The sequence below is a fragment of the Triplophysa dalaica genome, chromosome 13, assembly GCF_015846415.1.
Source record: "Triplophysa dalaica isolate WHDGS20190420 chromosome 13, ASM1584641v1, whole genome shotgun sequence".
Classification (NCBI taxonomy): Eukaryota; Metazoa; Chordata; class Actinopteri; order Cypriniformes; family Nemacheilidae; genus Triplophysa; species Triplophysa dalaica.
In genome coordinates, this window is record NC_079554.1 from 18473394 (window position 1) to 18500317 (window position 26924).

A 26924-nucleotide genomic window follows, 5' to 3' on the forward strand; every position below is an offset into this window, starting at 1 on the left:
ATATTATTATATAAACACTATACAATATGCTGTGTTTTACATGTTCTGTGTTTTTCAGTTTTTCTCCTGTAAAGCTGATTTGGAACAATCCACATTATGAAAAGTGCAATATAGATAAAATTGAATTGAAACTAAGGCATCATCATATATAATGCCACCCCTTCAGATGTCCATTTAAGTGAAAATGTAGCTATAGAAATATTTATGAAAAAATGCTATTTATTCAATTAAAAGACATAGAAAAATAAGCTACAAGGTTAAATGCTTAGTTTTGGCCATTCCTGTTATCCTCAGATTCAACCACAAGATGTCAGACTTGTTCAACACAACCATTGGTTCAATAAGAACAGCATCCAATCCACATGGATACATATGCAGACCAGATTTAAAAAGTGAAGTTTACTTTTTGCTCTATTAGTAAAATTCTAATGCGTTATTTGAGTCATGGACAGTTTAAAAATCAACTTTTACCCACGTTTTAAAGTAAAATTTAACTAAATGTGATTTTAAAAACAAATAAGAGTAACACAAATACATTTTTTGTTTAAAATAGTATTAATCATTCAAAATATTAGTATTTTAAAAGGACAATATAAAACAAGGTCTATAGTGCCCATAGTTACAGAAATATTTATCCATATACAGCCACCAAACAGCAGCAATGATAATAGTAAAGTGAGAAAGTTTTCTTCAAACGTTACTGTGATATAGTGGCAGAGATTGATGATCATTATCATTGTCCTGCTCTGTTATTAAAGCCCATACAGTGGTGGAGCAGCAGGGTTGATAGTGTCAACAGGATGTCTGTAGGTCAGCTGACCACAGGAAACAGCAAACCACTCTAACAAAGTGCTTAGACAGACAGGAAATTGATCAAAGTGAAATTTGCATTATCAGAGACTTCCAGCAGGGAGGGACAAAGAAGGAAATACAAGGAACTCATAACAGACGTGGCACACAGGTTGTAATCTCTGCTGAATGATGTTGGACCTGAAGCACAGATCCATAACCAGATGGAGAACCAATAACTTATGGATCAACTGACAGCTGGAAGTGCAGCATCCAAACCAAATAATGAGATGGACAACACAGCTCTGTTTACCATAAAACAAGATAATAATTTTACTCGAACGCGTGTGGTCAGACTTGCATTGCATTTTATCTCACTGGACATGCAAATTTCAACGGTGGAAGCTGTAAGCATACTTCACATTGAAAAACAGGTCATGAATTCATACACTCACATAAAGGTTTTGCCTAAGAGACAAAAAAACAAAATTTTAACTCGGCTAACCAACAGAATTACGGAAATTATTATCAGACCCGTGTAAATAAATAAATTATATATACAGACTTTATAAAATAGCATGGTTCACCTTCAAAATGACATATCTGTCATCACTTACGCACCCTGCTGTCATTGTAAACCTTTGTGATTTTTCTTTCTTCTGCAAAACACAAAAGAAGATATTTGGAAAAATGTTTTGCATTGTCTTTTATTGTATGGAGACAAAACCAATGCAAGTCAGTATGGACCAACAGTTTTCTGTTACCAAGATTTTTCTAAATATCTTCTTGTGTTTTGCAAAAGAAAGAAAGTCATACATGTTTGAAATAATAAGAGGACGTGTAAATAACTACAAATTTTCATTTTGTAGGTGAACTATTCTTTTAAATGTCTTTATTCACTGTGAGCACATTGTAAGCATTTCAGTGAAGCACACAAGCCACATTATTTGGGATACTATTCAAATCAAAAACATAAACAGTGCAGGTTGAGTTATATGGACACTTCTTCAAAATATCTTCTTTTTGGTCAACAGAACGAAGAGATTTACCAAGCAATTTTTCCTACTATGGTACTTCAGCTTAAACTTTATTTATATAGCACCACTAAATTGTTGACCAAGGTGCTGTACATTCACTTAAGTCACAAAATAACATAATATACAACATAGACAGATAGACACATAAAACAAATTAATCACAGTTAAAAAGCAAAGAAAAAAGATGAGGTTCAATTTAACTTTAAAATCCAGCAGTCAGTGGTGGCCAAGTACGGTTTGGTGAAAAGCATTCTTCCAAATATCTTTCTCTGTGTTCATCAGAACAAAGACATCTGTACAGATTTTGAAGAAATGAAGACAGAATGTTTTCAAAAATAGTTTTTGGGTGAATTGTTCCTTCAATAACATGAGCAACACCCTTTGCAAACACTGCATATATTAAAATAAACAGACCAATTTTTGGCAGCTCCATTTAATCCTTCATTAAACATAATAAAGACATATGTTTGCTGTCTGCAGGCCTGACTTGACTCTGTAAGTCTGAACATAAAGGGCAGCAGCAATGTAACAATGAAGAAAAACAATAAAATACATTGTGCATTTTTTGTCATAAAAACATGGATGTAACACAGGTGTTGTGCTACAGATTCAGACACATACTACAGTATATTTAGGGAACAAAATATTGCAGAAATATATTAATTAAATGTCTTTGGAAATCGATCACAGCGGGTGTGCTTTCAAACTATATGAAAGGAACACATTCACAGCGTTCCTTAGAATAATGTTCAATCCCATTGTAAAAGGCACCGTCTGGTAAAAAAAGTAGTGGCACTCAAACCTTTAATTTTATAAATTAAAACAGCAGTTATGATCTTAATCATGATAATAAGCTAACATTCATACCTACTGTATCCCCTATTTAGCTAAAGTCTGTTTTGTATATACAGATTATCCGCTTTAAAGAGTGCAGTGTGTACATTTGAGACAAAATCCTCCCTGAGAGTAACATTGGCGTTCACTTCCAGCCCGAGTGCATCGTCCTAAATGATTGTCTCGTAAATCCAATCCATAACCTCTTTGAAATGCTAACTGGCAACCGCTCAAAGCGGATGCAGATATAATATTTTATACAAAATGCGCCCTGAGTATAAGCCCAGCAGGACCACAAGTTGCTCTATGCTTTAATACTCATTCTCCTCATCCTCCGGCCACCCTGCACGGTTGCTATGGTTACAACCTTTCCGGCAGTGTTTTTTTCCCCAATGCTTCCTGGTTCTCGCAGCCTTTGTTTAAGCATTAAATGGCCAGCTCAAATCAAGTCAACGTGGGCCGGACTCTGGACTGAAAGCGGAGCTTTAGGGTTTGCCTTTTGGTGAAATATCATTTCATGTAATGAAGTTAATATAGTATTTCTAATGTGTAAAGATATATTTCAGCATCTTTGTTGGCATGCTACAGTAATCTTTTTTGTAACAACTAAACCCAACACGTGGCAATGCATTACAGTGGATATGAATGTATAACACGGTGCAAAACTACAGCAGGTGTGCCTGTTGGGCTTCAATATGATGTCTCAACAGCCCCAGTGGCTACGTCTCTGTGCAAAGTTTAAATAATCTAGAAATTAATGTCAAAGCATCCAATTTTTGGACCTTAAATTACACATCCGAGAAAAACGAAATAAAAAAGTCTATCGGTTCATTCTGGAAACAGTTTACGCATGCGCGTAGGGTTCAAAAGTCTGAGAGCAAAATCCTGAGAATTTGAGTGCATGCTTCCATAAGCAAAGATGACACATCTGTTTTACCGATTTATAATTTTGTTGAATAGAACAATTTTAACTTTTGCACCCTACTGCATAGGTCATAGCTTTAGATTTGCGGGTGTCAGAACTGGAGCTTGAATACTTTCCATGATTCAGTATTGTTTTGCGTGACCTATATACCTTGGCTCACAGCTGCATGTCTTTTGTTTTTTACAGTGCAGCAGACAGAAACACGTTTTGTTGAGCATGCAAATTCCTGCGGATGTTGGCACAGCACACAGATGAGGGGAGAGAGAGAGATAGAGAGGGTAAAGAGTGACAGACATTATTTCACCTCTCGCCATTATTAAAGGTCGGAAATTAAAGTGACAGTTCGACCAAAAATTAACATGATGTAAAGGTTTTACAAACTCATATAACTAGCTTTCAGTTATGGAAAGTGTGCAATATTTCCCACAAGGTCTGGAAAAAGATGAAAGTGAAAAACAAAGTTCACTTTTGGTGAACAATCACTTTAAGACACAAAATAATTTACAGTATGTTGCTACATGGGATTTCACATCCTACAATCAATTAAAAAACTGAATTCAAATTCACAACCTCCGATCATGTCGTCTTTGATCACAATGCCAAAGTTCTCACGTCTGCCTTCTGACAGATATGTGCTGAGGAAATTCATGAGATGCAGCAAACAGGAAAACCTCACATTGTGATTGTTACAGCAGGTGGCAAGTTTTCCGTCTCTTGGCACCCAGGGTTTTATTAGGGATGTGTGTTTGTGTGTGCAGGTCCTAAGCAGGATGTCTGACTCAGCAAAGCCAGCGGCCTGACCCCTGTGTGTTCTTCCTTCTCCTCTTACAGATGTAGTAAACAGGCAGAACAAAAAGACCTGTGGAGGAGTTGTCACAACAACAGGGTAAAAACAAATTAAGAGAATTTCAGACATACTTTACTTGCCAAAATTAACAAGATAGTGTAAAAATACAATATAGTATGAATATCACAAAGCTAATTTTAAGAGATTTTTGAAATGTGGTATTATTTGAATGGCAATGATCAGTGGTCATAATACAGCAATGAGGATTTTTTCATACCGTTTGTGGACACACTGTTTTTAGGATTAAAATCAGAATGAATGAAATATGCTACAATAAACACTACCATTATGTATAAATAAATCTTATTTTTTAGGATTTATAGGTACAGTGTGTGTGTTTGTAAAATCATCATTTTAGTTTCATTCTGTGAACTACTAACAATATTTCTCCCAAATAAAAAAAAGGTTTCTATTTGCATTTATTTGCGGAACACGAAAACTGGATAAACAGGTTAAAATAACAGAACAAAATGTATATTTTTTCACACCAAAATACCGCAATGAAAATAAGTTTACATTCACTTTTAAGCAATACAACAGTCATATATGTGACAACATTTGCTTAGTAAAGTTCAAAAAGGACTTTTAATGTGATACTTGGTTGAAATTCAACAGACACTAAAATGGAATGGCCACAATACATCTAGAAATGCTGATTACATTTTTTTTTAGTGCAGATGTATTGTTTAAAGATTGTATATAAATAAAACTATATAAAAACTTTGGCAAATTTGTTAAAATAATGATATTTCCTGGAAAATAAATGATTATTACATATTACTATTAGTTAACAGTTAATTATAAATTATACTCTTACAATGAGAAAGGTATCTGATTTGTTCTAAACATTGAATTCAAAAATGACTTATTTACTTTCTTCTGATTTTGGGATTCTTACCTATGACCAAAGCCAAAGCTCCCACAATCACAACCAGGATGATAAGCACAGGAGCCACCAGCAGCTTACTCACTATAAAATGACCAAAAACAAACACATATTCAGCTCTTATCTACTGCTGGACTACAGGAGAACTGGATGGAGTGCTCTTGTTTTTTCTAAGTCAGTTTCTGTGAACACATTGACCTGTGGACCAAACACTGATGTACGGATGGTTGAGTCTAATAATACGGTTCACTGATCTGCCCTAAGGACACCTCACAAACAACAGACCAATGCTAGAGATATGCAAACTAAAGGCAGATCAGAGCCGAACGCATCGCTGTGGGCGTACAGCCTGCTGGTCTCAGAGGGATCATTTAAACAAGCATTATTTAAAACTGTCTTAACAGTTCTTTCATCTACACTAATATTATTTTGAGTTCTAACCAGACAAGAGCGAACTCAAATTTATTTAAGCTGATGTGTGAGCTTGCAGTCGGAATTAAATGTGACAATAAAGACAGGACGTTGTGAAATAATAAACAAACAATAAACTAAATCTCTATCGAATTGAAACATATTGTGTTGTGTACACTCACTACAAACAGAGCCTCGGACCAGCCGTCGCAGGTGGGGTTTCTCAGGTAGGTAGCGGTACTTGCAACCGAACACGCTCAAGTTGGAGGTGTGGTCTCCAAAGAATCGCAGGTGCCTGTACTTTTCCCCACATCGGTAACAAAAATTGGTGTTACACTGTGTGCAAGACATGTGATCACAGCCCTCCATCTTCTGAATGTGGATCTGTGAGTAAGGAAAGAATATATAGAATATATAAGGGATACACAGTATATACACAATTTAATGTAAAAGTGCAATGTTATGAGAATTTTGCTAGAATAATTTTTTTAAACACAATGACAAATAGTTTGCTTATATTAAAGAATAAATTTGCATAAGATAAAAAACCTAAACCAAAAATGTGTGTAGAAAACATATTTTAAGAAGTCTTAAGAAATCCAATGTAATGCTATTTTAATTTCTCAACTAAATGCTGTTGTGGGGATTTTTAGATATTAAATTGAAAACCAAAACTATAATTTTGATAAAAATTGTGACTAACCATTTTAACCTTTATAAAATTAACCATAATTGACCAAATTTACCAGATTAACCGTTAAACTATTTATTCTCGCTTGCCGGCTACATTTCCAGCCAAACCAGCATTCAAATGTGGAAGATTTACTGAATGTGAGTCACATATTAGTATAAAGCCTGTAGCTCACATAATGACTTTGGGCTGAGAACCGGCATTCTCAGAAGAGGAAGATCTCAATAGTAAGATAATGGCTAAGCTCTCAGGTATCTGGATCTGCTATTTGCACTATGCAAAGCACTCAAACTTCAATTGGTCCTAAAAAGTAGATGGCTGGATGGAAAACATCAATGCCTCACAGAAGAGCCAGACACAGCGTTTCTCAACGAACAAGAGCTCTTGAAATTATGATAGTGAAGCAGCCTCTAAAATGGGCCTCATATAAAATTCATGTGATTTAAGATTGCTTTGGCCATAGCCGAGTGTTATGATTTCCAGGAACGCCATGTTTCCAAAGAATGTTATTGAAGACAGACAGGAGAAAAAGAAAAGACAAAAACAATAAATGTTTTGTACCATTTCAGATGGCAATGAATATTAAAGTCCCCGTGAACCTGAAGTTGCTAACGTTTTTACTTCCGTATTCTGACGCATTTCCGAGTAAAACTGAATTTCGAAAGAGAAAAAATAGTGGCATGTTTTTTACTGCAATATGACTGGATGTATAAAAACAGGGAGCAGACTAACAGTTGAAGGGGAGGAGTTAACGCATGCTCCGCCTTAGCCGTCTAGCTTATGTCATTTGAGATGGAGAGTCACTAGAGCAGGGGCCTTCAACTTCTTTTCTTTGAGGGCCAGATTCCAAAATTATAAATAGGATGCGTGTCAATTATTTACCATATCCTCATTTCTTCTTTTTTTTATTAGTATTTCTGTTATTTATTGTGTTTTGTTCCTTTTATACTGTTTTTGTTGCTGTTATTTAGAGGCCATAAATTAAAACTTGCACACAAATATTGCATCCAGTAATTGTGCCTTTTCATGATATTAAATTAAATGTCATTTTAATTTATTTTACATTCCTGAATGCATAACTCTACCCAAAACAGATACTAATTCCCTCACCCACAGTTCTCCAGTACATCCAAGATGTGAGTGGCATTGTTTGTTCAAGAAGATATTTATGAAGATATTTGGTTGAATTAATCAAAGTTAAATCAATAAAAGTAAAAAACCCAAGTACATACACAAAAGTATTTTTATTAATAAACTATTGCTTTAAAGGGAGGACATGACGCACCAGTTTATTTCACATACCCCCTTTTACTACTGAATCTATACTGTACTGTTTGAAGACCAAAGAAATTCCCAGTTGTATGAAGCACATTGCTTACCTTGCAGCGTGGGCACTTTTGAGCATTTCTCTGGCCGTGTTCGATGACGCTTGCCCAGTTACGCAACAGTTTGTCTCCCTTCTTGTAGTCTCGACACTTCAGACCTTCGTGCCAGGGCGCGTGGCATTTAAAACACCAGACAAACTGGCACGTTGTGCACTGAATCTGCAGAGGAATATTAAAAACATCTTTAAGAACATCATTTTCACCGTCACTCCACTGACATAGTCAAAAAACATTAAAGGTATCAGACCTTATACTTGTGTTCGGTTTTGGTGGATGTCTGTTGGCCGTGTCCCTTCAGTGATGTAAAGAGACTGCACTGCGGGCAGGGTTTAGTGCTCGAGTCCAGTCTGCTGAGCTCCAGAAAATACTTGTATTTTGTTAGTTCCTCGCTGCTCAGGTGCGAAATGACCAAACTCTCATCCAAAAATCCACTGCACTCTGTGATGGGACACACCAATTCCGACCGACCCGCGTGAACCTTAAGATGAACACAAATCAGAATGAAGGTGAGAACTTCGAGGAGAACTTCATTCAAAAATGATATCCATATGACAGAAAAAGAGGTTTGGATGGCTTCACAAGCATACCACTGAATTTCAATGGTAGTCAAAATATATCTTCTTAAACAAAGAAAGTCGTAAAGGTTTGGAACAAAATGACGGTGAGTAAATGTTGACAAACTCCCTTTAAACCGATGCGTAACATGCATTCATGTCAAAATACAGCATTAATCCTTCACATTTCTTCATGCGCATCTATCAGTTAAATATCTAATCCACCCTGTTTGAAAATGGGTCTTTAAAGGGATACTTCACCCAAAAAAAGAAAATTATGTCATCATTTACTCCCCTTCGCATTGTTCCAAATCTGTAAACATTTATTTGTTCTGATCAACAGGGGGAAAGATATTTGGAAGAATGCTCATAACCAGAAAGATTTTGCCCCCCATTGACTCCCATATTTAATTTTTGGGTGAAGTATCACTTTAAAGAGAGAGAGAGAGTTCACCCAAAAATAAAAGTCTGTCATTATTTATAATGTATACTTCGAAAATTGACACTTATTTTTTTACAAAACCAAAGAAAATATTTTAAGAGTTGTCTCAGTGGTTCCATACAATGAAAGACAACGGGGGCCAGTGTTATTTGGTTACCAACATTCTTTAAAAAAAATTTTTTCAAGTCAAACAAGGTTTAAAATGACAGGCTGGATTTTAAATGATGACCGAATTTTCATTTTTCGATGAACTGTCCCTTTAAGCATTAAATCTCAGGTTATCACTATGGTGACGTATGGAGAGTCAGCCTTAGATAATGTGGGTTTGAGTCAGTGATCGAGAGAGGGGACAGTGGTTACAGGTACGATCTGTGTACACAACCAACTCAAATAGCCACTGTTCAAGCAGTACCTGAGATACTTCCAACATCTCCGTCTCCAATCATTCACAGATCTGAGCTATTGTGTAACCGAGGAATCAACCATAGGGTCTTTTGCACATGGGCTTGTTGACAAACAGATCAGTAAATTAAATTTTCTCATGGAGAAATTATGGGATCTGACTAGGGATGCACCGACAGGTTTTCTTTGGCTATCGGCCGATTCCGATACCGATATTGGTCAATTGCATATAGTACTACACAATATTAGCAAGTTTTCTGGATTCGATTTTTTTTACTGAACATGAATTGGATCCATTAAACATTTTAAGAGAGGCACAAGTGTAAATGTGCTTAAATATAAGTTAAGGTAAAAAAACAATAAGACAACATGACAATCTTCAAAGGTGATTTTTGCTATCCAATATTGATTTTATTAAAAACAATAACTAAAATTTGACTTAAAATTGAACATTTCTATAATAAATTTAAATAAGTTTGCAATTTACAGTAATTATTTTGCTCAGAGAAAAACATTGGATATTCCATTTGAATTTTTCTGGATTCTGTATTTTCTTTTTTTTTGTGGAGTACAACTGTTAATTTGAACCAATATCTAACATCTTATGTTTTTTTATTTTGCTGTTTTAAATCTACTTACATTTAACTACAAGTTTTGTAAATTTTTAGTAGCAGTTTTGTCATGTGGTTAACTAGACTTTTATTTTGACAACGGACGTTCTTTTTGACGACTTGCTGGAAAGTTTGACAGCAGCTTCTCTCAAATGAAATGGTTAACTCTGTTAGAGCAGCGCTGATTCAGTTAATGGGTTCGCGTCCACCAGATGCTAAAAAGTCCACTACAGTACACTCATTGACACGCAGATTTAAATCAGTGGTACTTTCCGTCCGTGTTTTTTACTTTACATCTGTGTTTTCCGCATCACAGAAAACATAGGGCCCTTATAGACCATCGGTATCAGCCTTTGTCACGCTACTGACGATATACCGATGGTGTTAAATGAATCCAATATCGGCCGATTAATATCTGCGACCTACATCGGTGCATCCCTTGATATAACAGGTTAATGAGATCCATTTCATTCTTGCTGACACAGTAGCAAGGGAACTGTGAATTACCAAACCTCAACTCTCAGGGCATGTTGTAGCACCACCCCTGTGAAAGGATTACGTGTCCCTCTGCCTTTTGATTCCCACCCAGCTTCTGCTGAGCCCCTTTGGGAAGAAAGGATTACCAAGCGCTTCCATCCAGAGGACTTATTTACTCTCATCCCTCCTACTGTACTCACAAAGGGATGTCAGGCAACAGCATAGTGCAAGATATTCAAGAAAAAATAAATAATGCAATTTACTGTTATATTGTTTCTTTGATCATTGATTATCGTTAACACGTGACAGCACACACAGCCACTAACATTTGTGTATCCAAAACATTTTGGATTATTTAAATTATTTGGTTAATGCAAACCACGGTGATGAGGAAACTCACAATATTTTGAAAAATTTTATATAATTTGCATTCAATGCAAGTCAATGGATGGCACCTGTCAGAAGGCTAAACAGTAGTTGATGTCCATTTTCCTGTTTACCGAAAACTATTGTGATACTTATTTTTTCAAACTCATACATTCATATTTCTACAAGATAAACAATTTTTTAATACATGCAAATAATAAATATTACCTTATAAATAAATCTAAATAACCTTGCAAGTTCCTTTGACAAAAACATAAACACCACATAAGAGTTAAAGGAACACTTCAATCATTTAACAAGTCGTACCAAATCTGTAGAATTTCTTTGTTCTGATGAACACAGAGAAAGATATTTGGAAGAATGCTTGTAACCAAACAGTTCTTGGCCATTATTGACTACCATAGTAAGAAAAATGTTTTATTTATAAATGTCTTTGTTCTGTTGAACACAATACAAGATATTTGTAAGAATGTAGAAAAGCAAACAGTTCTGAGGCACTTTTGACTATCATTGTAATGTTTCTTACTATGGTAGGCAATGGTGGCCAAGATCTGTTTGGTGACAAGCATTCTTCCAAATATCTTTCTCTGTGTGCATCAAAACAAAGAAATGTATACAGATTTTGAACAATACTAGGGTGAGTAAATGATGACCGAATTTTTACTTTTGGGTGAACTGTCCCTTTAAGCAAGATGACTAGACAGTAAAACAAACCAAATGTGCCTGCATTTTGTTATAATCCTTAAGATTGACTTCAAACAACTTCTGCACGACTTTCAATCAAACATATTCTAATATGCATTATCTTTCATATGTGTGAATATTTATCAATGCAATCTGATGGGAATTCGTATGCTACCCATTTCATGGAGTGGCGCCCTCGTGTGAATTTCAACGATCTCATTTGTATGTTTAATTATGATTTCACTTTGCCTCTGTGACGTTAGGTTTAGGGGCGGGGTTAAGGGTGGCCCTTTATTATTGCTTTGCCAGTTCATAAAATTTGTGAATTTTTGCAAAATTAGCCTTTGCAGCTGTATTTTAGAGGTTTGGTGTTGGGTAAGGTGTTGGTTGACCAACTCCGTAGATATGTGCGACTTCCTTTGATATCAGGTATAAATATATAAATGTACAAGCGGTCTACTTATTAAAAGTCGTGCTGAGTGACACGAAAAAACACAAATCAATAGATTCTGAATTTCGTGCCTATATGCCACCAACAACAGGGTTGAACTAACTAGGCCGAACTTCTTTAGTCATTTTATCTGACGCCCTTTCACTCGACCAGCGCAATTAACAATAATAGTCTTAGTCAACAGAAATAACAATGCTCATGATGAGGGAACGGCCCCCGAACGCATCTATGACGTGTGACGTCTTGTACTCACAGCTGGCTAGATTCTGTGAGCCCGCTCTCCACGGAGTTTACTTTGGGATACTAATGAGATCTGACACTCCCTTGAGAGCCCTTACCTGAGCACATGATGTTGATTGGTGCCAGCAGTAGAGCTGCCCTGGGGCAACTTACCAGCGTTTTTTACACCTGTCAGCCTTCTGCTAATGACCAATCACACACGGAGAACAATAACAGCACTGAACACCCACCACGGGGGTGAAAATCCTCTCACGGATGGACAGTCCTGATTTTGAGCTCGTCACACTTGCATTGTGTATTAAAGGAATAGTTTACTCAAAAATTTTCACTTTTTACATTTACTCACCCTCACGTCATTTCAAACCTGTGTAACTAACGTTCTCCTATAGAACACAAAAGAAGAAAATTTGAAGAATGTTGATAACCATACAACATTGGCCCTCATTGACTTCCATTGTATGGACACAAAACATCTTTTGTGTTCGACGGAAAATCATACAGAGTCAAATACAGGTTTTGAATGACATAAGAGTGAATAAATAATGGCATAATTGTTTTTCTATGAATGCTGGGCAGCCACATGTTTTCAATTTCCCTTTAGCAGATTTGAATTACAATTCTGCATCCTGTTTGCTACCTCGATTCAGGAGTTCTTGTTTATTCACAAAAACACAGCTGACATCCGATAAAACACTTTAGTCAGTTTAAAAGACAATGCCACCCTAATAACCTTTGTATTCAGATGACATACTTAATATTATAACTGTATCCTTTAACACTTAAGCCACTAACTAACAGATCCGGTACATGCCAGTATTCTGAAACATAACCCTTAAGAATAAACCAAAACGCCTTTGCCATAGGCACCTGATCTTTACACGGCGTGCCCCGTGTGCCAAGCCCAACACAAAGGCCTGAAATGAGAAACACTGGCTGTGTGAAGTTAAATATTAGCTATTTAAATAAGTCTTTTGTTATGCAGACCTCTCGCCATCTCCATGCAGTCAAAGTGCACATTAACCGATCGCCCATTCCTTTCATCCGATATTCCACATTCATCCCGGCTGCAATATCTTAGCAGGATTGTTACCTAACGTGCTTTTGATATCAGGCCTCAAAGGTTTGCAATGAAAACATGTGAAAAGGCTGATTATTATACTAACATAGTCGACTCCAATCTGGCAACGAAAAGAAAAAACGCAGGTGCTAAATTAGAAGAGACCTCAATTCACTCGTCTGAACTGCACTTTACTAAATTTGTTTTCAGGTAGGAAAGATTAGTTCGAAAAGCTGTTGTTTTCAGCCATAACGCAGCTGTGGCTGTAACCAGAAACTGAATTGTTATGCATGTACCTAGCATGACCTCACTTTTGATGGGTGTCATTGGATAGGGTTAAAAAAAGACAGGTTTTACAGGTAATCTCCCTTTAAAACCCAGGAATAGCATAACGCACGCTGCAACAATAGGAGGCGTGGCCAAAAAAGCGACAAGCTGCTACATAAACAAAATAATCGTGCACATCCACAGCACTGTCTTGCGTGCAAACGCGGCTTGCCGTTAAACATTGCTGCTTTGCAACCTCACCGCTAGATGTAAGGGCTGACACGATTATGAAATTTGGTTGATGATTAATAGTCTATTAAATAATTGCGATTATGGTGATTAATTGTCTGTTTAAAGTCAGACAATTATAACTATTAATAACAATTCATTTTTTAATTCATCAAATATAGATACATTAGGAATTGTGAAAATAACTAGTAACATCCCCTATAGAGTGACCTTAACAGAAAAGACTGAAAGGTCTTTACCGAAAAGATTAGAAATGAAGATGATGATGTCATCTTGCTGTGTAGATGCTGCAAATCAGCAAATCATAAACACAAAAATTACAAATCTGATAAAACTCAAATAATGAAAAAAGATCAAGGTTAGTGGATATAAAATGCTGCAGATCATCCTTTTTCTAAGGATTTACAATAATTGCTGTTACCTGAAATAATTGCGATTATGTCAAATAATTGCGATGAGACAATTATTTAATAATTGTGAAAGCCTTACTTGATGGCGCTCAGTTTGATAAACTGGACCTTTAAAGGTTAGCCGAGTGATCTGTCTTGAAGGGACAGTTCACCCAAAAATGTAAATTCTGCCATCATTTATTTAACCTAATGTTATTCCAAACATGTATGACTTTCTGGCTTGTGCAGAACACAAAAGAAGATATTTTGAAGAACGTAGGTAAGCAAACAATACTGGACCCTACTGACTTCAATTTTAAGGACAAAAACCAATGAGACATTACTCAAGATATCTTCTTTTGTCTTGCAGAGAAAAAGATTGTATACAGTTTTTGACACTATGACACATTTATGATGACAGAATTTTATTTCGGGGTAAACTGTAACTGTAAAATTAGGCTTGTTTTGGGTTTGTTAAACAAAAATCTTTTTTTGAGCAAGTACGTAAAAGTCAGTGTTCAAAATAGTAACCCAACTTTTTGCGAAAACGAACTTATAAAATGATTTGTTGAGCTGTGTCAGGTACCATTTTGCAGAAAATGTTCGTTCCGACGTCCATGACTTCAACCCACTTGAAGATAAGTACTTAAACTAACCTGCAGTTTATACGTCTCAGAAAAGTTACAGACTAGAGCTTTAAAGATGCAACATTATCAAAATGCTAATTAAAATCTCTTAAAAACATACAAAATCTAGTTAGTCGCACACATCGGTTGTGTCACCATTGTGACCCGCCCCTTCATCAAACCACAAAATCAGCAAAAAGGAATATCATCATCACATCAACCTCTGCTTGACCCCCCACATCATTCACTGGGCCATAAATCTGATTTGGAAAGACGGCAGCAACAGGCTAGCATTACTCGATTACGTCTATAACATCCATTCAGTGGGGTAAATTGTTTCTATGTTGCCTGCAGACTGCACACAAGCCTTCCAGTGAACAGCCGTGTAATGTAATTAGAGCAGAAAGAAGCTGAGCTGGTGATTTAACAATCAATTACAGCACAACTGAATCACTGCTGTTAGCCAGAAAGACCTTCCTCTGGACCCTCTTTCTAAGAACCTCACATAACACAATAGTGTAAAAATACCCGATTGGTGATTCAACGTCATGAATGTTCAAGGAACCAACTTAGGAATGGTGAAAAATATAACACATATGACACCTTTGTTTTGGAGTAAATGGAGTCACATATTTTCACCTATGATTGTCACATGGGTCACTTATCATCGCAGACCACAGATCATTCAACAATTCTCTAGAACAGAGGGACAGGTTGAGAACTTGAAACACAATGGAAAACCTCTCCATTGACAAACAGACTGGTGCTATATTTAGAAGACAAACAATTAAGAAACAAACATCAGGGTGATTGCGAAAATAACAGCGTTACAAAGAAGATAACATGTCTGGTGTGACGCCCTTTAAACACGGAATTGACCGATAGCCCAAGAACCACTAAATGTAGACGTTCGTCTAAAATTCTTAATAAAAAGTACCTAACTTTACGGTCATAATGGTTTTATGGACGTGTATTAAGCAAAATAGGATGTTGTTTTGGTTTAATGGTATTCGTAGTACTGTAGAGTGTGTTTACGGTAAACATTAAACTCATGGTTTACCAAATTCAATGATTTTTTAGGGGGGAAATTTCCCATCCCAAATGCCATAATAAACCATCAGCTGTTTACCATCAAAACCATTATTTTATGTTGTGTATTTTGGGCCAGTAGGATTTGAAGGGATACTTCACCCAACAAATTAATTCTTTCATCATTTACTCACCTTCGAGATGTTCGAAATCTGTATAAATGTATTTGTTCTGATGAACACAGAGAACGATATTTGGAAGAATGCTTATAACCAAACCGATCTAGCCCCCCATTGACTCCCATTGAAGGAAAAAATCATTTATTTTGTTCTGTTGAACACTCAAAAAAGACATTTTTAAGAATGTAGGACAGCAAACAGTTCTGCGGCACTTCTGACTACCATTTTATTGGGGGGGAAATCCGTCTGGTTATAATCATTCTTCCAAATATCTTTCTCTGTGTTCATCAGAGCAAAGAAATGTATACAGATTCGAGACAACTCGAAGGTGAGTAAATGATGACAGAATTATCATTTCTGGGTGAAGTATCCCTTTAAATGTGTTCTATGGTGTAATCATTACCAGTAGAGACCAACAGAGCCATTGCAGTTTCCATTAAAATCAATAAAATTCCCATTATAACCACTACAGGCATTAGACTTGTGTGATTGTTTCCATTGGGGTTTTTTCGTCCATCCATAATAGAGAGGTTCAGACCCAAACAACTAGACATCCACAAAAATGAGCAAAAGAAGAAAGGGGGAAGCAATAAAGTTGGATGATGCGAATACCTGAGAGCTGATGTATCTTTTCAGGCATTCTTCACAAACTGCCTTTTTGCAACAGTGTAGCGGCGTGATGGGTCTGTCATCGAGACAAATGCGACACGTTAACACGACAGAAACACTGTTGTTGGCGTTATAAGAGCTGTTTAATCCAGACACCAGGTCGGACACTGTATAGGGGACTGGGTAGGGCTCACGGTCAGATAAGTCCGAGTCGGTGGGAAGTGAAACCAAAACATCTGAGGATGATGAGGGTGACTGTGATGTTTCATTATCAGACGTTTTCTCGACAGGTATCCTATAGTTATCATTGGCAATACAGTACACTGTACAATAGACGTGCTCTTTGAGCTCTTCTCCCCTCTTACAATCAATATTAAGATTCCCATCAGGATCAGCCACTTCAGGATCCTCCAGGTTTGGTTTGACACTACATGTCTTCCCTTCCTCATCCTTCTCGTGATCCGACTCCTCCGGTTCAATCTCAAATCCCGTTTCCACTTTCTCCGGATCTCCACAATTTCTTCTCAAGATATCCGCGGCTCGTACGCTTTCTCTCTCGTTGCTTGCTTTATTGTTGCCAACGGACTCGTGTTTGTGTTTGTGAAACTCCAGAACATCTTTCGACGACAATAATAAGGAGGATGCGGGCACTTTCGGATCGCTGCGGACATCTCGGCCGAAATCTGTGCTCCGTATCCCGCTGGATTCACGGAGAGATGCCCCGTCGCGTCCGTAACCGGGCATTCGCTCGGTGACGTTCACGCGCGCGGAAGAGTCATCTTCCATTCCCGATCCGTCAACTTTCCATTGGTGCTAAAACACACACACGGTCCTGTTTCAAATTCGTAAACTAAATACAGGGAGAGAGTAACTATTACACCACTTCCGGGTCCACATTTAAGATACCAAAATAAATCCCTGCTGTCGGAGCTTCTTCTTATTGAGTCTATGCGACACGAGTCACCGTCCGGAAATGTTTAAACGTAATCCACAAGTAAAACGAATTCTTGACTTAAAATAACTATACCTAGTTGATGTCATGTTACTTCAAAACTTTGACGTGGTATACAATCTCGAGAGTGTTTTATCAGCGCTTGCCGAGCGAAATTACGAATCCTACTACTGCTTAGGAGTGGCTCATGAATATTAATCAGATCGCGTTGACGTTGCTTGGTAACCTTCCAATGGCCTAGGTTTGGGTCATGAATATTAAACAGGCGGCGTTGACGTTCGTTCGCTGACGTTCATGAGCGTTAACGTGTAAACCTTCTTTATAGTAGGATCGCTAAAATCGCTGCCGGGCGTCATGCTACTTTGAGTCAGGTGAAATCAAACTATTACTGTGTAGAACCTATTAAATGCGCATCTAAATCGATTAACTAATGGCATTAGAAAAAGTAATGGGGTTTTCGATTACTGTTTCAGTATTTTTCTTATTTTATAAGCATGTTTTATTTTGAACTGGAAAATTTAGACATAAGGACTTTCGAAAATGCCGAAAAGAATAGGTAGATACTGTATCGTTTGTATGATGTTGTAATTCAGAATTCGATCAGTTAATTCAGTTTTACTTCACTTGTGAGTTTCTGAAAACTAAGCCAACAAATTTCAACCCAACCCTGATGAGAGGCTTTTGGTCTATTTGTGTTTTTGCTTGTCTTCTTCTGCAAACATTTGAGCTTCAACGTGCCCTTAAAACTTTAAGATTTAGGATTAGATAAGCCATGCTTTAGGTAAATTGTGATACTTGTATAGTTTTACAAACATGCCTTGCAAATAATCATTAATTGTGTGTATTTTGAGGCAAAACAATGGCACTGATGTATTTCATGATATATCAGGACAAGCAATGTATTTTAGTCTAGGACTAGTTTTATATCCTCTATAAACCCCCCCTAAACGTTTAGATTTTTTAATTTAGCCTACTTCTGAGACTTCGTCGTTTACCTAATAATTGTTTAAACGATTAAGATTAATCAGATTAAGAGGTATTCAAAAATCAATTCAATTGGTTATCCGTAATCCGCGAAATCGCAAAATGAACGAAAAAAAGAAAACTGATACGTTTGCAAAAAAATCGACGCGTCCTAATTGCATTTTTCCATGTCGTCACTAGAGGGCAGTAGAGCAAACGCTATAAACTCATCTCAAATGAACATCTTTTGATATTTCTTGTTTTTTTTTCGTCTGGGTTGTTATTGGGTTAGGATGTGGTAAAACATAATGTAATTTTCTGAAAATAATGACACAAGCAAACTCTGAGGTGTGATGTTTGTTAAATGGCATGGGACATTATCTCAGTAATAGGTCACAGTGGGTGTGTCGTAATGCTGAATCAACATTCTGGCCCACAATGTTGGTTTCCAGGATAAAGAATAGCATCTTTGTTAATTTTGACACTGGCCAGAAAAAAAGCCTTGCACTTCATATATACAGAAGAAATATAAATGGTTTTTGACATGTATTTATTATATGAGCTTAAAATATAGCATTGAATTTGAAAAGGTTTCCTATCCGTGTGCATTACTAAACAATTCTTCTATTTGTTTCGCATTATAAAAGGTCAGCCCATAAGACTGCAATGTCTTCCATAAAATTCAATTTAATGCCATTGAAGACATTTCAGATTTAGCATTCTTCACGAATAGTCTCTGCTTTGTAACAATTTATAAAATCACAACCCTGACACAACTCTGACATCGTTTAATAAATCAGAATCGTGGGTTTTAGTCACACTTAAACGCCCATCTGTTAGGGGGCTCGTTTAGAAAATGTGGAGAAATGAACATCTGTTATCATTGTGGTGAATCAAAGAGGGGTCAGAGGGTCACTGAACATCAGCGTAAAGTGTGCTTGAATGTGTTTAAACATCACTGCTCATGTTAATTGATGTTTTGCTTCCTGTAGGCTTGCGGATAGGAATAAAAAGATAAAGTAATGAGAGCATGTTATGCCATCAGAAAGCACAGATTACAGTTGAAGCATCAGCATGATTCTTGCAAGTCTGGTCTTTTGATCCTGTATAATGCACGATATCACCTCACTCCACATTTTAACATTTAAAGACTCCTTAAAAGGGCCTACATTCTTTATGCAGAGCAGACTTAGAGATCGGAAGCTAGTTTTATTCCTCTAAATGATAACAATCGAATGGATCCCTTTATTGCAGAGTGGCTGAAGACTTCTTTTGAAACTGTGACGCTATCATCAATAACTCTGAATGTGATGGGTCCTTTCAGGATTTGACATCCAAACATGACTCGCAACTTCTTTTTCTTCTTCTTGAGCTTAAATAAATGTAAGTCTCCAAAACACACTTTTCATCTTGCTGTCCACCTTAATAGTAGCATATTTTACATTCACCTGTTTTTGTTGAATTTAGTTTCAAACATGTAAACATGCTTTACCAGAGTCAATATTGAAAGTATAATTAAATGCCATTTTACCATGGTTTTCCCATAGCTCGGGTAACTGTATAACCAAGCTTTAATGACTAGTTTTCCACCAGTGAACTGTAGACAGGACACCACTGTAAAAGAAACACACACTGCCTGTCAAGCCTCCAGCATGAAAGAATAAAGGCAGAACATGTGATGCTGGAACCACATCACTGGAGCGGTATGAAAAAATTCAGTCCTTGGGGAATAAATCTGACAGCAGTTTCTCATGAAAGACAATCTTCATTGACGATGTCTGTTGCTAAGCATTATGACACACTATTATACTTGGAAATGACATAATAAAGCAGGAAATTGCCAAAGATGTGAAGTTTTTTTTACCAGAACAAATAGTCATTTAACCTGTCTGGTTTTATTACTGTCAATCTACAGAAACAGAAAACTTTAAAAGCAATTCCTCGACCCAAAAATGAAAAGTCTTACTATCATTCCAAACCTATATGAGTTTTTTTCTTCTGCAGAAAACACAATAAGATATTTTGATATATTGACTTCCATTGTATGGACACAAAACCACTTTGACATTTTTCAAAATATCTTCTTTTGTGTTCCACAGAAGAAAGAATCGTATACAGGTTTAAATGACACGAAGGTGAGTAAAATGTTGACAAAATGTTGGGGTGAACTATCTCAGGAATTCAACCTCTGAAAGCTGTTTTATGGCATTTTATTTCAGTCGGGTTGTCAAAGTGATCTCTTTAATTATGAATATGTGCTCTCACAACATGTCATCAAATGAAATCTTGAGATGAAATCAAATGAATGACTCTGTTAGGACGACACTGAACACAAGAATTTAAACTGGTTAGTAAATCCATTTTTATTTACAGGTTTGGTTAGAGCATTGTCGGTGACATCACATACTCCCAGGCCGAATCATCATGCAAGACTTCCTGAACTTTGAGTATATTTATCATCATCCTGGCTTTTGTCAGCTCAATAATTATGATAGTCACATTTGACATTTTCCACGGCTTACAATCTGTGTGACTTTCAGGGCCTGTTTTACATGTATTAATGCAGAGTAAATCTCACATAAGCTTAGACTGTGTCTTGCGAATATATTAAGAACCAGAACATTTTTTGCTTCAGTTTTGCTTAGTTTATTCAATATGTTAAAGTCTAATTAAGCACCATGTTTAAATCAGGATGTATTTACACATGTCTTTAAAGTCATTTGTACAGCAGTCAGGCTAATGTAACACTCCTTCTGCAATCTGCTCATCTCTGAGGAGTTCTGCGTTTTCAAACAAAATAAAGAATTTTTACAATGATATAGGGGTCAATGAAGTATAAGGATTTTCGACATGCACATTTTAAAATACAAACAAATAATATATATTGCAGTTATTTAAACACTACACTAAGTCTGTAGTGTATTAATAAATGCTGTTTAAAATATTAAATTAAGTGATTTTAGTGTTTTTCATCTATTGACCATAGCCTTAAAAAATGTCATGTGGTGCGACTGTGATTTGTCTTAAAATAAATTCATTTCCTTTACATGCTTAACCGTTTATTTGACAAATCTTTAGTATTTAAAGTGTTTAGATTTGCATTTCTTTGAGGTTTGGTAAGTAATAATCTCATATTTTTGTTCTATAATTTTGTCGTTTTAAATAAAATAAATTACCAACCATATTTTCCTGAAAATCGTATACTGATAAAAAGGTTTTAAAAATCGCACTTAAGCATACTGTTTCAGAGATTCATATCTCAGCCACAAAAAAATCTATATTTTTTATATTTTTATTTAATACAGTTATTGATTTTATTGGTCGCACCACATGCTAAGTGGTCATCATACGTTATTGACCCATGGGTAAACCTCATAAAAACATGTCCAGGTCACAAATCAAAAGAAGACAATAGAAGAAAATCTATTTTGCATATAAAGAAATTTAGCAAATGAAACATAAGGACCATTATTTTGCATAACATTATATTCATGGCACCACATTTCCCCCAGTTTCTCATTACTGTAATTCATTTTGTAGTTGATGAGGTTTATGATTCCAATGACACTCATTAATGATTTTTTTTTGTTATTATTTGATGGATAATGTAACATTGCAAATTCAGACAAAATATAATTTCTCAATATTTAATTTTCTTTAATTTTTGGATATAACATGATCATGTTCTCGACAGGTTTCGTGAGATTCACCCATATAGATTTTCTTTCATTGTTTTATTATTCTCGTTTAGTTCCATTACCCAAACAAATCACTCCGTATTGAATCAGAATCACAAATAATGTTGTAAAGCACTACAGGGAATTATTTGCCAGCCAGGTCTGGAGAGTGATACGGCTAAAATATCTTTATTAATTATCAAAGCCACTTAGCCTTGCCAGTGTAACTCACACGGGGATTGATTTAAACACAGCCCGGTTAGACCCTTGTTTATATACAACCATTCTGAATGAGAGCAGATTGCCATTTACTGGAATGTTAACAGGATGTTGTTTCAGGCACTTTCTCTCTGGGAATTCCAATTCGCAAATATATTTCGACCCCACAGTTTCTTTTACTGTGAGATTAAGAGAGAAGTTAAAATACAATTCAGAAATACATATTTGATCATTTCAGGCAGTTTGACCAAAATAAAGACATTTCACGCTTCATCCGTGGGCTACGATATTTGAAATCGACCATTGAAAGTGCGTTATAAGAAGAAACGTAACACGTTACAATAAGTTGCTAAAGTTAACATTAGTATATGCATTAGCTAACAATGAACAATTTAGTAAGTCAATTTTTATTAATCCTTGTTAGTATTAGTTAAAACCGTTATTCATGTTAATTTATGGTGCATTAACCAATGTTATTACACAGCTCATTGGAATGCTCAGTTCTCATTGGCCAGTCGCGACATTTCTAGGTTCGTTATTCCCAGATAACAACCTCTCAAAATGAATAACACACAGGCTGCATCCGAAAACGGAATTTGAATAAGTACCTAACTATCAGCCATAAGAAGAGTACGTTCTACGAGTGGGAGTAGTATGTACTTATGTAGTATGAGTAGTATGAATAAAGCTGCGTCCGAAAGCTGTCACATGAGGCAATGCCTTCAGAGGCAGCGATTAGGCACGAAGTCAGCTCTGAGAAACACATTCGGACAGCCTCCAGAGACAGCGTAACGGAATTCTGTTTGAAATATAAAATATAACTAAACAAATAATTTAAAACTAAAATACTTATCAATCGCTTGAAATGCATTTAAACGTTGTGAAAAGAGAAAATATAACTTTTTTACACAAAAACTGTGCTCTAGCCAATTTATTTGCCGGCAATTAAATTTTTTCGAAATCGACCCTGCTCGACCAATCACATTCTGCGCATGAGCACACGCATTGAATTGTGGGACATTGAACCCAGCAAAGGATACATCTTTGCTGCCTTCAAAAATCGAACTGATGGAGGTAAACGTCCTGAAAGGTCTGCATTGGGTAAAAAATTGCTAATAAAATATATCAAATTCACATTTCATGTGCAGTTTTTTCTCATGTGCCAAGTTGCCTTGTAATAAGCAGGATAATGTTCACGCAGCCGACTGTTATCACAAAATAATTAAGACCCTTCATTGTGATCAAAGTGTCGGCACTTATTTCTGCGTTAACAACCTGCTGCATGATTTTGATAACCTATAAAGGGTGCCACTGAATCCCGAATGGAGCTTGAAGTTTCGAAAATGTATTACTTCTGAAATTATTGTCGTGTTTTGGGCTGTACTAGTTTGTTGTACCGGGAGAAACATCGGGAGTACTTACCACCTACTAACCACCTGTTAGCTTTAGTTTGTCAAAATATTCCTTCCTTTCCTGCTAACCAAGTCTTTCTCTATATTATTTAGCTTCCACGTGTTTTTTCAATGGTTTAGACATCATAAATTAGTAGAAAAACGTCTTATGTTGTACATTTACCATGCAATCCATGCTGTTGTTTAGTTTCGAGTATCTCCAATATTGCCACGCATCCAGATAACTGACCAAACCGTGATGTATGTGCAAACCCTGTATACTGTATTAGTATTGTTCATTGTTAGTTTATTTTAGCTAATGCATTAACTAATTGTCAACAAACAGCACCTTATTGTAAAGTGTAACCAAAGAAACTTTATGATATCCATATAGGAGGCAGGTTACAAATGAAGCCATAAAGTACAGCTAAATCAGAGAGTGGAAATTCCTGAAGAGCTTTCATATATTTAGTAACAGTTTGTACGGGTGAACATAAAACTCTCGCCTGAAAGCTGGGCATCAATTTGTGTGAGATACTTTCACCTTCTGCACGACACAAAACTAAATCTCAACCCAAAGTAAATCAAACTTTCTCACATCACTAGAAATAATGCATCTCTATCCCTACCCCCTCCAAAGACTTTCCCCCTCAATATGTACACATATGTCAAAAAAGCCCCCCTACACGGCTTAATAAATTATTAGTCTACTAGAAAATAGTGAACAGTGGCACACGTTAAAAAAAGGCTTAAAATAGAAAGAAGTTACAACTGTATTCTATGCGTTATCTTGTTAACAGGACTCAACACCATCTTAAAAACACGATATTCACAAACAACCTTATGGAGCGAGGACAGTCGCAACTGTCAAGCCTTCCAAGGTCGGTCTATTTCTAGCTGAAAGATATTAAATACGCAACAGATTTTTGACACCTCATGCAAACACGTACGGGCGATCCCATGTCGACGTTGATCTGATAAAATCATAGCTATTTTTCTGACTGTCAAAAAAATAAGAATCTCTTAGCAGCTACTCGTTTTATGTAACTCGTCTTGGCACTTTCAACGCACATAGATCCAGAAGAATTAAAACGAATTGAGTTGCAGTTAATTATCTTAAGGAGAAAACCAAATGTGATGGTCATCCCGCTGCTGGAATAACCCTTTGTAAACAACCACAACAATTCACTCCAGTCACCATTTGAAGATGGCAGAAGTACATCAGATAACTAATATCATAACTGTGTAATGAACATTCTTTGAGTACGGATGGTTTCCTTATCGCTTGAATCCACCCGGGTCCATTGCACGATTCCAAGCTTTCCGCAGTGCTTTGATGTCTGGCACAATACACAGACATCAACACAATCTGCTCCTGTGCTCAGCACCACTTTGCATTGTTCACGGTCGCAATAAGTCTGCTGAGAAGACATTGCCACAGGGGGGCACTCTCGCACCTCCTGGCTCTGGTGCTGAGACAGACGAAGGGCTGGGCATAGACAAAGAAAATCCACTTTGTTGCTTTAGTTTTTGAGGTCAAACGTCGGTTCAGTGTTCCTCCGACAGTTCGTAAGACACTATCATGTTAAGACATTTACGTAGAGAGACAGAGTGTTCGAACTTCAGTTCTTCGGTTTGATGGGTTGATAAGGCAGTCGTCCTTTTATTTTGACCTAAGGAAGAAAACAGTGAGAGCATATTATTTATTGGATTTCGCTTCAGGAGGAAGATTTCACATTGATGCCTTAACAACGTACCACAATTCTGTAGTGTACAGAAATGTCTTTGACATGAAACACAGAAATGCATTTTATTGCATGCGAGTCTGAAATGTAAAAAGGCCAATTTTCTAAATTATTAACAAGGCTAGATAGAAAATATTTTTGTTCACTATGAATTTCGATTTTGTTGATTTATTGTTTGGTGTTGTCTTGTCTTGAAATCAATCAATGTCTTGAATTTCATTGATTTGTTCACATAAAAACAGATAAATTGTACATTTATGCAAATTCATCTCATCAGCATGTGTTTTCTTGTGTGCTACACAGCCGTCTTGTTTACTTTCATCGAGTAATTTTTGTATTTTTAGTGAATTAAAGTAATAATATTACTAGTTTTCTGCTAAGAGCCTATCAGCAACCTTTTGAAAACTTCCAAACAAAGCATTTCCAAATTCCTATTTGAGTATTTTAGAAACATGAGAAAACCGCAAATGTTATAAAAACTGATTTACTACCACATTTAGTTTTTTTGTATCTGGCAGAACAAAGCCTCTTTTGTCTCTTTTTTTGCATCCCGTTGAAGGTTTATGAGTTGCATCCATTCATTTCCGTTTTTCTCTTCCTTGCCCTTTCAACTAATTATTAGCCGTGACCTTTTCCACTTTTCATTGGCTATTCTATTTTCCTCCCTGTTGCATTTTAAAATGGACACAACGCACATGGACGTTTTTAAACCAAAGCAACCATACAAAATTCTCCCACAAACATATCAAAATATGCAATCTGTCTACGGATAGACCTGCCATTCAAAGCACTCCAATGCATTATGGAAAAGTGAGATTTTGACATTTACAAAAGCAAAAGACTCCATGACGTAACAGAATGATTTAGTCACTCGGCCATGTAATAAATACAAAACACTGACTGACGGTGAGTATACGGTACATCTTCGACATGATACCTCTACCAACCGGGAAGCACTTATGGGTTACAGGGGAATGTAGCTCTTTTAGAATAATAATTAATTTGCTCTGTTGTCTTTCTGTGAATTTGGTGTAATAAATGTGTTCCCAGAAGACAAGGATGGATGGATCTTAAAGGGTTGCACAAAGCATTGTGGCTTGTCATTGATCTAAAGCCCATGTAATTGCAAATTTCTGCTGTGTATACTGGTGACAGAAAACGCCACAGTCAAAAATGCTTGGAAACATCATGAAGGTTTATCTTAAAGGTACTATACTGCTTTTCATGTTTAAAATGATGAACAGACACATAATGGAGATTATCAGTATAGCCTGAAAAAAGCTTCATTATACATGTTATTCAACATTAGGGTTCTCCCCTTAAAGGGATACCTCACCCGAAAATGAAAATTCAGAGTTGTTCCGAATCTGTATACATTCCTTTGTTGTGATAAAACCAGACAGGTTTTGCCCCCATATGACTTCCATAGTTAGAAAAAATACTTTCAAATACTCACAAACACAAAAGAAGACGTTTTGAAGAATGTAGGACAGCAAACAGTTTTGGGGCACTTTTGACT

At 36.4% G+C, this 26924-nt stretch overlaps 2 protein-coding genes across 2 annotated transcripts in view; both read right to left on the reverse strand.

The window, feature by feature from the left end:
- Positions 1-1855: 1855 nt before the first annotated feature.
- On the reverse strand, positions 1856-17559 carry rnf217 (ring finger protein 217). The gene is made up of 6 exons (XM_056765212.1): positions 16462-17559; positions 8053-8283; positions 7800-7964; positions 5912-6113; positions 5331-5402; positions 1856-4444 (listed from the first exon to the last, which is right to left on the reverse strand). Exons 1-6 carry the CDS (start codon positions 17242-17244, stop codon positions 4365-4367), a joined length of 1533 nt encoding a protein of 510 aa, XP_056621190.1. The 5' UTR covers positions 17245-17559; the 3' UTR covers positions 1856-4364.
- A 2191-nt stretch (positions 17560-19750) lies between these two features.
- Positions 19751-26924, reverse strand: part of nkain2 (sodium/potassium transporting ATPase interacting 2) — a 125023-nt gene continuing 117849 nt past the window's right edge. Inside the window, exon 7 of the mRNA XM_056765035.1 lies at positions 19751-25333. Within this exon, the coding sequence (XP_056621013.1) occupies positions 25324-25333 (10 nt within the window). The 3' untranslated portion in view covers positions 19751-25323. The remainder of the gene's footprint in view (positions 25334-26924) is intronic.

Coding starts and splice junctions, on each gene's coding strand:
- rnf217 (XM_056765212.1), bottom strand. CDS start 17,244: ATGGAAGATGACTCTTCCGCGCGCGTGAACGTCACCGAGCGAATGCCC. Junction 5,403..5,911: donor GGTCCGAGGCTCTGTTTGTA/GTGAGTGTACAC, acceptor GTCATTTTATAG/TGAGTAAGCTGCTGGTGGCT. Junction 4,445..5,330: donor AGCTTTGGCTTTGGTCATAG/GTAAGAATCCCA, acceptor ACTCCTCCACAG/GTCTTTTTGTTCTGCCTGTT.